The following is a 15015-nucleotide window of genomic DNA, read 5'->3' on the forward strand; positions in this document are numbered from 1 at the left end:
ACACCAAGCTCAGAAGGGTTGTACGCACTTTTGAGGATAGGATAAGAATTCAAAATGACCTTGACAAATTAGAGAACTGATGTGAAATCAACAAGGTGAAACTTAATAAAGACAGGTGATAGCTACCGATGTGCAAGTGGTCTCGAACTGCAGAGGATTAAGATTCTAATTTATAATCTGTAGCACATATATGTCACTTATTACCAATAACTATTTTGATACACTTTTCTGTCTAATAAAAGAAAAATACAGTTTAATGTGCAAAGTGAAGTAATGAGCATAAAGTGAACCCAACCTTTACTTTCTTTTAACATGGAGAAAAGCAGACAAGAAAAGCCTCTGCATTATATACCATATCAAAATGAACTTAAAACAATTTGCAGTTTAGAATTCAAGATGCTTTAAAAATGTATAGCAAGAATGGCTAGAGATTATTCTTATAAGGTTAAATAAAGTAACAGCAGACAATATCTTTGTACGCAACTCATTATTTTTATGACCCCACTGAGAGTAGCATATACTTCTGCTTTACATTAGTAGTCATGTCTCTGGCGCTTTTCAAGCGAATGCTAAGACAAGACAAGAAAAAGATGTATTTCATTAGGTAGCATTTAACTTACAAGGCTGCAGGAATGTTGTGCCACCTGAGAAAGTCTTGGAAGCTTTCCTCTCAGTAACAGCTTACAAAGGAAGCATCTTGTACTATTTTTCCCCCCTTCATACATTCATAAGAGAAATGTGTATTCATGGACAATAGGAGCACAAACAAAGACATACCTCTCTGCGTACCATGCTACATTCTGACTGGTCCAGAAGAATGTTTATCACTGTTCCCCATAACCCTCCTGAAATGTTCTGACAGCTGTCTGCTAAAGCAATGCATCCTAATTCAAGAGATGTAAGAGCTGATCCGATTCCAAGGGAGGTGAACCTTACCTGGAACATTTTAGCAAGAAAGAAGCTGCATTTCATTGTATGAAATGTTAATATTTCATAATTAATTCTTAAACCTTTATAATAAAGCATGCAGTCTTCATTATCTCTAAATTCTCTTGAACAGCTACTAATGAATTACTTGTATTATCATAGAAGAGAATATAAAAGACCGACAACATAGCTTTCAGTATTTGGATGAGAGAATTCTCTCCACCTAACGAACGGATCAGGCATGTCTACAAAGCTGAAAACATGTGTGAATATCTTTAAGTGGTCTCAGAGCTGTGCACACCTCTATTTTTGTAACCCTATATAAAAGGAGCATTTTTCTGTATATATATTTTCATTAACAAGTATAAATATTAACTACTCAGCAGGAAAATGGATGCAGATGCCTTATCTAAAGCCTACAAACATCTGTACATAAGTCATATGAAAGAACAATACCTGAATATTCTTTTTAATTATAAATGACACCACTATTTAAACTAGACTTGAAACCTCGCTGATTAAAGCTGTTTATACACTGTTTTTGTAAGTAGTTTACTATGACCATATCCCTGACTAAATATGGAGAATGAGTTGTTCATGAACACCTTGTTACCCAAACTGTAAAATACAAAATACCCCCTCATATAGTTTCACTACACATCTGACCTCTCAGTACAGATATGCTAAACATTCGTATGCCCCTTCATGCTTCGGCCACCATTCCAGAGGACATGCTTCCATGCTGATGATGCTCATAAAAAAATAATGCATTAATTAAATTTGTGACTGAACTCCTTGGGGGAGAATAGTATGTGTCCTGTTCTGTTTTACCTGCATTCTGCCATAAATTTCATGTTATACCAGTCTCAGAAAATGATCCGACACATGTTCGTTTTAAGAACAGTGTCACAGCTGATTTGACAAAATGCAAAGAAGGTACCAATGTGAGATTTATAACAGCACTCGACCCAAGGTTTAAGAATCTCAAGTGCCTTCCAAAATCTGAGAGGGACGAGATGTGCAGAATGCTTTCAGAAGTCTTAAAAGAACAACACTCCAATGCGGAAACTACAGAACCCAAACTATCAAACAAGAAAGTCAACCTTCTGCTGGTGGCATCTGACTCAGATGATGAAAATAAATATGCGTCGGTCCGCTCTGCTTTGGATCGTTATCGAGCAGAACCCATCATCAGCATGGACACGTCTCTGGAAAGGTGGTTGAAGCATGAAAGGACATAAGAATTTTTAGCGCATCTGGCATGTAAATATCTAGTGGCTCCAGCTACAACAGTGCCATGCAAATGCCTGTTCTCACTTGCAGATGACACTGTAAACAAGACATGGGCAGCATTATCTCCTGCAAAGTTTTTTAATTTTTTTAATCGCTTGACAGCCCTAGAAGATAGGGATTCGTTTTAAGATGCTTTGACAGAAACATTCTAACAGCGATTATTCTTTAGAATACTTTTTTAAAACACACATTTAAAATTATGACAAGTTAGTTAAGTCTCAATATTAAACATAATTTTTAGATTTGTAATACATTTGTTTCTTAAACTTGGAGCAACAGTTTTACGCCAGAATACACTAACCTCAGGATCTCTATCTACCCATAATGGAACTAGCCATGCCAGACCAAGCCGAGAAGGAACCTGTTCTTCACTTTTATCGTAAGGCAAGAACCAGAGAGACACCCAGTCCTGATCAGAAAAAAAAAAAAAAAATGAAAAGGATTAGTTTCAAATAAACTCTGCCCTCCAACTATATAAGCTATTTTTTCCCCCTTTATTTCAGTACAAAGCACAAGTATTGTATGGCAAAGATTCTGGAGGCAAAATGTAAAGCTTAACAATATTACTGTATGGTATAAAACACTTTTTGCATTATAAACAGAATTAAAATTTAAAATGTACTTGTCTAAGACAAGACTATTGTCTTAATATGGTATAATGATTTCTAAATTAACAAAGAAAAATAAACGTTGAGCTAAGAGGAAAGGGTCACAGCTTAATTCTATCGATTAGCTGCACAAGTGAGAAGTGCTATCCAAGACACTAACTTTACTACCCTTGAACTGTGTAGCACTTTACTTCACCAGGAGCCCCCTTGATTTTATTGGGGCTATTTCCAGAGTAAAATACAATGCAATATGAGTAGCATAATTAAATACATCTGCTATTTTCACCCATTGTGAACTAATTTTTTTTCAGTCTTAACAGAGAGCATTCCTATACTCTATTTTAGTCTCCCAAAATGAATTATAGTAAAATTCTGGCATTGCTTTTAGCCAGTTTAAGCTCAGGACCATGATTTCCACCTGACTCTTAATCCTAAAAAACTGAAATTTGCAGAATATGGTCACAAGCACATTTGGACGTTACATTATGAGGATTTAATTAAAGAAAATGAAACCATACTCATTAGTAGGTATTTTTAGCCAGTTTAATTTTTCACAATCTATAAAATTGCTTAGGTGCTTATCTACATCTGCACAAAGATGTAAAATATTTAATAGAAGAGTCCACAACCTCAATGTGTTTATTTAGGCTTTGATATAGCACAAAGCTTAAACACAGTCTTAAATTTAATGGGACTCTCTCACACATTTAACATTAAGAACATGTTTCAGGACTTGAATCAGCATCTTGTACATCAACTCTACCATAAGAACGTTCTAATATTGTGCAGCATTCTGTTAAAATTTCCAGAACTGTTGGGCAAATCAAGGTATTTTTTTTTCAACCGTACCGTTTCCAAGTACCAGAAGTAACCTCATTTAAAATAATTTTGAAGACACTATACTTATTACAAAAATATTTTAGAAGTAAATACCATACTTTTAGTCCTGATTTACCATCCTTGCCTTTGAGTAGTACCTCATTCTGCAAGTAGTTCCTCTTAAATCAAAAGGACTACTTGCAGGGTGATGCTGCTCAGTAAGTAAGGTTAGCAGAATTGGACCTTAGCTTGTATATGTGGTACACTTAAAATAGTGATATTAGCATTCCCTAGTGTTCAAATTCAGTAATTTAAAGCATCACATTTCCAAGGAAAACATCAGTTAAAATTCAATTTTCGGCTCTCTAAAGTCAAGCAAAAATAAACTGTAGGTTTGAACTCTGTCAGTAACAATGCGTCAATGCTTTAACAACACAGATGTGAAACTAAGGGCAGCTCTCACCATATTTTTGGCTTGAGCCATCATTTCATGGGACAAGTGAAGCAAGCAAAGCACTGTGCTCTTTGTGACGCCTTTGCCCATGAAGGACATAGCATTTCCTCCCCATTCAACATAAAAAGATGAGATGACCTGTAATAAAATAAAAATAAATAAATAAATAAATAAATAAAGCAACATAATTTCATGGTGGCTTTACTATGAGGAATACATAGATCAATACAAACAGTCCTGCAGACTTCAGTTAATTTAAATCATGACTAAATGTAAATAGCAACCTTTACCTGCAATTTTAGGAATACCTTACATTTCTATAACAAGTTACTTGGTCAGAGGTTCGTTTGTGTTATGGCTGTACCCCAGTGTTCAATGTCCTTCTCTTCTCTTGGCTCTCACTCAGGTCTGCAATGTCCTTCATTTGTCTAGGGTCCCGGGACCTAATGGATCTTTTATGTGGTTGTGATACACACAGTTATTTGTGATCAGGTGTTTTTGTTCTGAGTCTTGTATTAGTAAGCCTGGGATTACAATATATTGTTTAGCTAAACATGTTCGATTTTTAGCCTTGACTAATTCACATATCTAGCTTGCTGCAAACCCTATGTCTCAAGTTACTATTTTGTATTAAAACACTCCCTTTGGATAACTTAAAAACAAAGCTTCTTTTGCATGGCTGATAAAGACAGACACACATACTTTACAGTTATGGCAGTCAATTAAAATATTTTGTAGCTCTTTATAAAATTGTCCCTTGGATAGCCAGCCTTCCAATATTATGAAGAAATTATTTATGGATATATTGGTTCTCAAAAAAAGGGGATGGTACGGATAATGTCATACTTCTTGCTAAAAAGTAAATTTGTTATTACAAGAAGATTTCTGTAATAAAAGCTTCTGTGTTTAGTTGTTGGTGCTTTGTACAAAACTTGCACTACAGGAAGAGAGTTTATATTGGGCAATTTATTTTGACTTGCACTGATATAAATAGAAATTTTAATTTTAAATATCAAACATCAAAACCTGCTAAACAGTGATATGATCACAAAACTTATGTAACCATTAGGTGTAAGAATTACACCTAAAGAACATTTTCCATCAAAAACATTGCTATTATAACTTGCCTATTTGCCTGTCCTTCAAACCATCCCCCTTCCATAAAAACTCTAAACCAACTCTCTATTAAGTTATCTGTTCTATTTGGTTCACTTGAAATTGCATGAAACTTACTGCAGACAGGACCTAAATGTTAGCAATTGGTTCCCTGTTGCCTTCATCCTAGCTGTTAATCTGACCACTTTCTATTATGTGACACCATCTATAATCTTGGTCCCATTTTTGATTCTACACTCCCATCTGAAGCTTTCATCAATCAAGTGGATCCAAATATTTTACTTCCACTTTAGGAACTTGCCAAACTTGCTAAATCAGCTGTTGAACTCTATGTTTTTGTTTCATCACAACTTGATTATAGTAATCAGTTCTTTGCAGGACTTCCAGACATTCGTTGACTGTCTTCAGTTATTTCAGAAGCTGACAATTAGATTAAAAGTAAAATGTTTCTATCAGAATAGTCTTTTCACAGAGCTAGCAAAGCTGTCAACAATGTTTAAAATTTGAATTTTAAAGAATAACCTCTGATGTATCTCTTTTTTCACTCTTCATGATAATCTGTTGGAAGACCAAAGTTAAAATCTAGACAAATTGTTTTCCTCCACTTTGCAGCTACTCTACATTATTGTAAGATTACTTAAGAGTACTAAATTATCTGTAATATTTTATTTTAGAAGACATAAGATTTTTTTGGGGGGGGGGAATAATTCCATAGACTTTGATAACAAATGAAGGGACCAGAAAATGAAAGTTTGGGGCTTACAAACAATGAAATTATTCCTTTAGCCCACTATGCTTTCCCTAGTTTACTGCTATCTTACCTACCTACCAAGGTTTTCTTTTTTTGCAGCTCTAAAGGACTTTTGCCACTAGGCAGATGTCCTGTGGATTTTTTTCTTTGCTATTTCTTAATTATAAAACTCAGTCCAACACAAAAAGGACATTCTGATTTTGAAAAAGTACTAGCTTTATTTACCTCCTATAATTTAGTGATACTCTTGTCTGAAACTAACAGGTACAAAAATGAGAGAACATAGGCACAAAGCAACACAAATTGGATTGATTTGTTTTTAATTTAGACTAATACCTGTCACTACAGATTGATTTTAGTGTCCACCCAGAACATTTACATTCCACAGTTTAGTCTTCAGTTTATTTTTTGCCATATTGGAGATAAAAAAAATAGTAAGAAAATACCTCTCCCCATTGTCTGGCTATGCCAGAAGAAGAGTAGGAGGCATTGCATGTGGTTTTAATTTAATTAAATATCTGGGATTACACACCAGATAAGACTGTACAGTGTAGGTAATTCCATGTGTGTTTCCATATATTCTGGAGGCTGCTATCAGCCTTTCCCCTTTCCAATCCAGATCCCACTGACCTCACTACTTTAACCCCATTACCCTCTCCTTGTATGGTAGTTAAGAAGGGAACTATAAGGGAGGGGCTGACTCCCCACCATATTAGTCATAAGAACCCCAGATCCCCTTTCTCTGCTGCTTTAAAGGATTCCTCCTTTAAATCCTTTACCAATAAATTTTACCTGATCATCGTACCCATTCCATGCTGTGAACCTGCATTGGACATTTTGCCACAAGCTTACATAATGAGTTGAGACATTAACCCCTAATGACCTAATCCTCCTTTCATACCCTACCAGGCCCTAACCCATTGAGGGGAGGATAAAAACCCACCTGACCTCAGCCAATCTGGTGGTAAGAGAAAATGTCTTCCCAGACCCCTGAGAAGAGCCATGACATAGCATAATGCCCACAGCAGGCAACAATGAAGTCCGGTACTTTAACCACTTCCATAGGTGGAACTGTGGGTGCTTCTAGTCTTGTCCAGGCTAAAGACGGCTTTGCCAGAACTGCCTTGGGTCCCTTTCTTCAGTCATCTGTTATGAGGAGGGGGCAGTTGTTGTCTCCCACTGACCTGGTCTGGCTCTACTGTGTCCTGCTTCTTTACCTGAACAGGTAATTACACCGGGGGGAGAGGCGGGGCGGAGAAGAGGGGCCTTAACGAGGCAACAACCCTCTTCCTACCAACCTGCCGGAAAAGCCCTGTGCATGCAAAAGGTAATTCACCTTCTCCTTCCAGCCAAATAAAGGACCCACTTCTTAATATGTAGTGAGGACATTATAAAAACAAACTGTTTTACAACTAAAGCCAGAAAAGCGGAGCATCAAAAGTTGATATTTGGCATGAAAATAGTCCTTATTTGGCATAGACTTGAGAAGTTTTGGATTAAATTAATTTTGATTTCATCAATTAGATTCTTTGAAAATTATATATGCACAATACATTTTGCATAGACTTTTTCTAAGCTCATAAAGGAATCAATCCTGTGTAATTATGTCAATGGACTTTAGTAATTTATTTCATTTGGAACAGGGTAAGGACCAAAGTGCACAGAGGGGGAAGACCATGCTGCATCTTCATGCATGAATAACTTAGCAGCTCACTTAGAAATGTAGTGGTGATGGTCAACATGTATACCTCATAAGGTCTTAAAAGGTCCAGGGGAGGATCAAGTATGGCCAAATTACCAAACACAAAGACATTGAAATATACAATTTCAAACTGGTCAAAATGGATCTGCTTCACTCCACCACTCAAAGTTATTTGTTGATTTATAACTGGTGAAGTAAAATATTTTTTTATTTGATACTCCTTCCCTGCAACTTACATGATGTACACCCACACAGAATTCATTCATTGTTCAGTTTTCGCTGAAATCACTGTGCCACAAGAACAAGTAAAATTTCCCAATAATCATATTTCATTTAACAAAACAAACATGGTTCACAAGAGTAATATGTACCTTGTTTTATGGTTGTTACCACAAATATACAAATGATAACATAAGCAACTTACCTCAAGAAGACCTGTCAAATATTTCACACAAATTGTGACTGGCTCAGTTGTTGCAGAGTATGAACTCCATCCTCGGTGTGCAGTGACATGGACCATTCCTCGTAATGTTCTCTCCAAAGAAGGCAATCCATAAAAGTGGGGTGCATCTGTTACCCGTAAACACTGTAGCAGTTTCAGAGCCAGTTGTGTTTGGACACAATCAATAAGTTCCAAGCCCTTTCTGTTCCAAATAAAAAAGGCAAAATGTAACAGATGGAAGTATAAAAGTTAACTTCATCATTATTATTTTATAGGATGCCAATGACATCTTATTGTACCTGTAATTCTATAAATCTAGGTATCAAATCTCTTGTATATGGTGAAGAAAAAAAAGTTTGGCATTTCCAGCTTCAAGTGTTTTTCAGTTTTAAAAGCCCCAAATTTCATGTTGAAGAAATAGGAACACTCACTCAAATCAAAAAATGGATGAATACAGAAAGAACCCACCAAAGAGAGGGAAAGAAAAATCCAGAATCATGGATCCCTTGTTATGAGAAGAAAAAAAAAAGTGCCAAGTTCACTAGTTGCACTTTAAAAATTCACTCTGGTTTTAGAGATGATAAAGGTATCAGAGATATTTCCTGTAGTTAAAGTGCTACTCGGCTAGATTCCAGCTAAAAATGTTACAGTGTTATAGGCCATGAACCCAGGTGTTAAGCAAAATGTGGCAATCAGCAGGGATTTTTGAACCAAAAAAAAAAAAAAAAAACCCACTGCTCCCCCCCTTTAAAAAAAAAAAAAAAGATGCCTTGCTCACTTTTAAAGATAAAAATAAAATGAACTGGAGGAAAAAAAAAAAAGACTATTACTTTGAAGAAACCATAAACAGGTAAATTGTGACTAGCTTAGTTATAAAGTGAATATTATAATTCCAAATTGGTTTGATGTTGGGAAAAGGTACAATTTTAAAAATATTTTGAATAAAACCACAGGTAGCAGTAAAGAGTTTTATTTAGGCAGAAACATGAAGTTAGGGATTTCTGGTTATTGTTTTAGGGTATAGAGACAAATTAATAGGAAATTCACACTGCTAATACCATGATTGCATAAATTAATGTGGAAACAGGTTAAGACCTTCTATAGGAGCTGAGAGTCATGGATAAGGGCCAAACTGCCTATGGCTGAAATAATTAGGCCCGGAAAAAGAAATAGGGTAATAATTTAAAGAACAAATATTTACTGATTTCTCATCTGTTGATGATATGATGTCTCAATTACTCTGATGTCCCTTATTCACTTATAAATAACTGCCAGAAAGGAAGACCCCAGCCTCCATAAAAGTAGAAAGTACTCAAGCAATTTTAGTATAGAACAAGTGAAAGGGCCTAATGTTGGGCCTAACATCAAATGGCAGACACATTTTCCACTTCACAGTGAGGATTGAAGATACTTCCCTCCCATCACTCATCCAGATACCTTACATTATTTGGTCTCTAATCACCTATGAAGAAAGCTAGTTGTTGCCATGGCAAAAGAAATTTTGCAAAGTAATCATTTTCTCCTTTTTATTAAAAAAAGGAAAAAAGCCACGGTAGATACTGTAATTATTACTAGGGCTGTCAAGTGATTTAAAAAATTAATCGTGATTAATCCTGCTATTAAAAAAAATCTTGATTAATCATTTGATTAATCGCACTGTTAAACAATAAAAGAATACTATTTATTTAAATATTTTTTGGAAGTTTTCTACATTTTCAAATATATTGATTTCAGTTACAACACAAAATACAAAGTGTACAGTGCTTACTTTATTTTTATTACAAATATTTGCCCTGTAAAAAACAAAAGAAATAGTATTTTTCAATTCACCTCATACAAGTACTGTAGTGCAGTCTCTTTATTATGAAAGTTGAACTTACAAGTGTAGAATTATGTACAAAAAACCCCTACATTCAAAAATAAAAAATGTAAAACTTGAGCCTACAAGTCCACTCAGTCCTATCAATTGCTCAGATAATCAAGTTTGTTTACATTTGCAGAAGATAATGCTGCCTGCTTCTTATTTACGTCACCTGAAAGTGAAAATAGGCATTTGCATGGCACTGTTGTAGCCGGAGCCACTAGATATTTACATGCCAGATGCGCTAAAGATTCGTATGTCCCTTGATGCTTCAACCACGATTCCAAAGGACATGCATTCATGCCGATGACTGTTTCTGCTTGGTAACTATCCAAAGCAGTTCTGAACAACACATGTTCATTTTCATCATCGGAGTCAGATGCCACCAGCAGAAGACTGATTTTCTTTTTTGGTATTTTGGGTTCTGTAGTTTCCGCATCGGAGTCTTGCTCTTTTAAGATTTCTGAAAGCATGCTCCAAACCTCGTCCCTCTCAGATTTTAGAAGGCACTTCAGATTCTTAAATCTTGGGTTGAGTGCTGTAGCTATCTTAAAATTTTCACAATGGTATCTTCTTTGCATTTTGTCAAATTTGCAGTGAAAGTGTTCTTAAAATGAACAACGTGCTGGGTCATCATCCAAGACTGCTATAACATAAAATATATGGCAGAATGAGGATAACACAGAACAGGAGACATACAATTCTCCCCCAAGGAGTTCAGTCACAAATTTAATTAATACTTTTTTTTTTTTTTTAAATGAGTGTCATCAGCATGGAAGCATGTCCTCTGGAACGGTGGCCGAAGCATGAAGAGTCATATGAATCTTTAGTGCATCTGGCATGTAAATATCTTGCGACGCTAGCTACAACAGTGCTATGCGAATGCCTGTTCTCACTTTCTGGTGATGTTGTAATTAAGAAGTGGGCAGCATTATCTCCCATAAACAAACTTGTTTCTCTTAGCAATTGGATGAACAAGAAGTAGGACTGAGTGGACTTGTAGGCTCCAAAGTTTTACATTGATTTGTTTTTGAGTGCAGTTATATAACCAAAAAAACCCTATATTTGTAACTTGCACTTTCATGATAAAAAGATTGCATTCAAGTACTTGTATGAGGTGAATTGAAAAATAATATTTCTTTTATTATTTTTACAGTGCAAATATTTGTAATCAAAAATAATACACAGTGAGCACTGTACACTGTGTTGTAATTGAAATCATATATTTGAAAATGTAGAAAAGCATCCAAAAATATTTAATACATTTCAATCGGTAGTCTGTTGATTAATCGCAATTAATCTTTTTAGTCACAAATTAATTTTTTTGACTTAATCGCATGAGGTAACTGCGATTGACAGCCCTAATTATTACTATATATGCACACATAAAGTGTGTATATATTATATATTGTATGTATTTTATTATAAATAGACACATGCCTATACACAACAGGTTATACAATTACCAAAATGTTTCCATTTAGCTAGAATCTTGAAATTTGGTATATTCATTAGGTTGGATTGCTAAGTACGGAAAATAGCCCAAATTTGAAATGTGACCTTTTCAATAAATTACTAAAAAATTAATAGTTTTTATCAGATTTCTGTGTTTCACGTCTTTATAGACATACAGAATACAGGAGGAAATTACAAAAGTTATATGCAAGGGAGCCACGGTGGGATGAGACCTCCAACTTGAAGAAATGAAGATTATAGTTCACCAGTTTTATTTAGTGGGTTTTACACAATACATTTTCCATATTTTATAATTCTTAAAAAAAAAAAAAGTATGATACATGCAGCTGTTTAAGGGCCTGATTCAAAGCTTATTGAGATCAATGAAATGGAAAGACTTTAACTGACTCCAATGGGCTTTGGATCTGGCTCTGCAAGACCAAACATAATTGAAAATATATTCAATTAGAGCTAATATACTAGGGCTTGTCTACATAAATGTTTAGTTTGCAGCATACTGGGGCGTAAATCTACTCTGCACTAGTCTGCCGCACAGTGTGCCCATGTGAATTCTGCTGCCATGCACTAGAAGTTCCCTGGTGCACTTTAATCTACCCTGCTTTGAAACGAGGGTAGATTACAGTGCACCAGGGAACTTTTAGTGCGTGGCAGCAGGGTCCACACGGACACTTAGTATGCAGCACACTAGTGAAAGGTAATTTCAGACCCCTGCTTGACACAAACAGTGTTCATTTAGACAAGCCCTTAGCTGCAAAATATCTGAATATGGAATTCCATCCACTATCAAGTTCACAACCTTTACTTTCACAATCTTTAAAGGCATACATGCAACAATATGTTCATGTGACATTAATGTAACATTTCTATCACTGTTACAGTCTTTCAATGTATGACAACAGTTTGATAATTAATGTATGCTGTTATTTTATTTTAAAATAATTAAACTAAATGTCACGGCTTTTACCAATCTGAACTCACAGGTGAATCTGCTGATAATCACATCTGTCCAAAGGGCAGACTGCTGTGAACTAATATGTGCAATTGTATCTTTAATTCATTCAGAGCCTCATACTAGCAATAAGCCAGGTCTAAGCGGTAGCCCAATTTATAGCATGGCCATAGTCCAGGGGTTCTCAAACCGGGGGTCAGGACCCCTCAGGGGGTCGCGAGGTTATTACAGGGGGATTTCCAAGCTGTCAGCCTCCACCCCAAACCCTGCTTTGCCTCCAGCTTTTATATATTTAACACCATTATAAATAAGTATTTTTAATTTATAAAGGGGGGAGTTGCACTTAGAGGCTTAGAATCATAGAATATCAGGGTTGGAAGGGACCTCAGGAGGTAATCTAGTCCAACCCCCTGCTCAAAGCAGGACCAATCCCCAACTAAATCATCCCAGCCAGGGCTTTGTCAAGCCTGACCTTAAAAACCTCAAAGGAAGGAGATTCCACCAGCTCCCTAGATAGCGCATTCCAACACTTCACCACCTTCCCAGTGAAAAAGTTTTTCCTAATGTCCAACCTAAACCTCCCCCACTGCAACTTGAGACCATTACTCCTTGTTCTGTCATCTGCTACTACTGAGAACAGTCTAGATCTATCCTCTTTGGAACCCCCTTTCAGGTAGTTGAAAGCAGCTATCAAATCCCCCCCTCATTCTTCTCTTCTGCAGACTAAACAATCCCAGTTCCCTCGACCTCGCCTCATAAATCATGTGTTCCAGTCTCCTAATCATTTTTGTTGCCCTCCGCTGGACGCTTTCAAATTTTTCCACATCCTTCTTGTGGTGTGGGGTCCAAAACTGGACACAGTACTCCAGATGAGGCCTCACCAATGTCATATTGAGGAGAACGATCACGTCCCTCGATCTGCTGGCAATGCCCCTACTTATATAGCCCAAAATGCCATTCTCCTTCTTGGCAACAAGGGCACACTGTTGACTCATATCCAGCTTCTCATCCACTGTAACCCCTACGTCATTTTCTGCAGAATTGCTGCCTAACCATTCGGTCCATAGTCGGTAGTGGTGCATGGGATTCTTCCATCCTAAGTGCAGGACTCTGCACTTGTCCTGATTGAACCTCATCAGATTTCTTTTGGCCTAATCCTCTAATTTGTCTAGGGCCTTCTGTATCCTATCCCTACCCTCCAGCGTATATACCACTCCTCCCAGTTTAGTGTCATCTGCAAACTTGTTGAGGGTGCAGTCCACGCCATCTTCCAGATCATTAATCCAGACATTGAACAAAACCGGCTCTAGGACCAACGATCCTTGGGGCACTCCACTTGATACCAGCTAGACATGGAGCCATTGATCACTACCCGTTGAGCCCGATGATCTAGCCAGCTTTCTATCCACCTTATAGTCCATTCATCCAACCCATACTTCTTTAACTTGCTGGCAAGAATACTGTGGGAGACTGTATCAAAAGCTTTGCTGAAATCCAGGAATAAACACATCCACCGCTTTCCCCTCATCCACAGAGCCAGTTATCTCGTCATAGAAGGCAATTAGATGACTTCCCCTTGGCGAATCCTGTTCCTGATCACTTTCCTCTCCTCTAAGTGCTTAAGAATTGATTCCTTGAGGACCTGCTCCATGAGGCTTGCTACGTGAAAGGGGTCACCAGTACAAAAGTTTGATAACCACTGCCATAGTCTGATCTTTCGGAGTCAAATAAAAACTGATTTGACTAAATAAGTCTGTTCATGTTCATACAATATACACAATCATGTATACACTGGGGAGAGGGTATTTAAAAAAATACATGGGAACTATGTAGTTGCAATCTTTTTCTATTGTGCCAAGGACTTATAACTATATTACTGAGTACTCTACTATTACTGTATTATATTATACTATAACTATTACTAAATATTACTATATTTCAAATACCATATACTTGAACCCTGAATCACATGGACAGATCCTCTTATACTGTACCTGTCAGTAACTGATGTGAAGCAGAGTAGCAACATGTTAAAGAGACCAATCAGTTCTTTCTGCAATTGTTGCCTGACAGCAGTTTGTATGTCATCTGTTTCATCCTGCACCTGGGATTCAGGTCGCACCAGAAGGTCTAGCAGTGAACTTGAATTCTAAAGAGGGGAACAACATTCAAATCTTTGATTCCTATTCTAATACCCTGTCTACTGAGATTTTTTTTTTGGTCCACTTGTTATAAGTTACAATTTAGTATAATAATTTCACTAAAGAATATTTCTTTTAAAAACCTGAAATGTATAATTTTCTATTAGGTCTGCCAGTCTACTAAGCAGTACACAAGGAAAGTTCTGATCATTAAGTCACAGTACACTGCATCATGAAGCAGTACTATTCAAGATAATGCAAATGTCACATGAATTATTTCCCTGAGATTCCAAAAAGCAGGTGAAAGATACACACATGCAATTGAGATTAGTTCAAATTATATCCTCCTGTTTTACTACATTTCCTGAAAGACTCAATCTGATGGCTTTAGTTGTTAATATATTTTATATTTAATGGGCTCTCTTTTTAATAATGCTCAGGTTCCCATTTAGGGAGATGGAGTGATCAGATTTTCA

General features: G+C 36.5%; 1 protein-coding gene across 13 annotated transcripts in view; it reads right to left on the reverse strand.

Annotated features, from left to right (window-relative positions):
• The window catches only part of RTTN (rotatin), a 160045-nt gene that overhangs the window by 69722 nt on the left and 75308 nt on the right, over positions 1-15015 (reverse strand). For 11 of the 13 annotated variants that reach the window (XR_006278944.1, XR_006278945.1, XM_043508170.1 and 8 more), the window contains 5 exons: positions 14393-14547; positions 8095-8314; positions 4111-4239; positions 2522-2629; positions 778-936 (listed from right to left, as the gene is read on the reverse strand). Coding sequence is in view for 11 of the 13 variants with exons in the window: in XM_043508170.1 (XP_043364105.1) it covers positions 778-936; positions 2522-2629; positions 4111-4239; positions 8095-8314; positions 14393-14547 (771 nt within the window). In the remaining 2 variants the exon portion in view is untranslated. The remainder of the gene's footprint in view (positions 1-777; positions 937-2521; positions 2630-4110; positions 4240-8094; positions 8315-14392; positions 14548-15015) is intronic. The other 2 variants (XM_043508175.1, XM_043508172.1) reach the window with 2 other exon arrangements.

This window comes from Dermochelys coriacea, chromosome 2, assembly GCF_009764565.3.
Source record: "Dermochelys coriacea isolate rDerCor1 chromosome 2, rDerCor1.pri.v4, whole genome shotgun sequence".
NCBI lineage: Eukaryota > Metazoa > Chordata > Testudines > Dermochelyidae > Dermochelys > Dermochelys coriacea.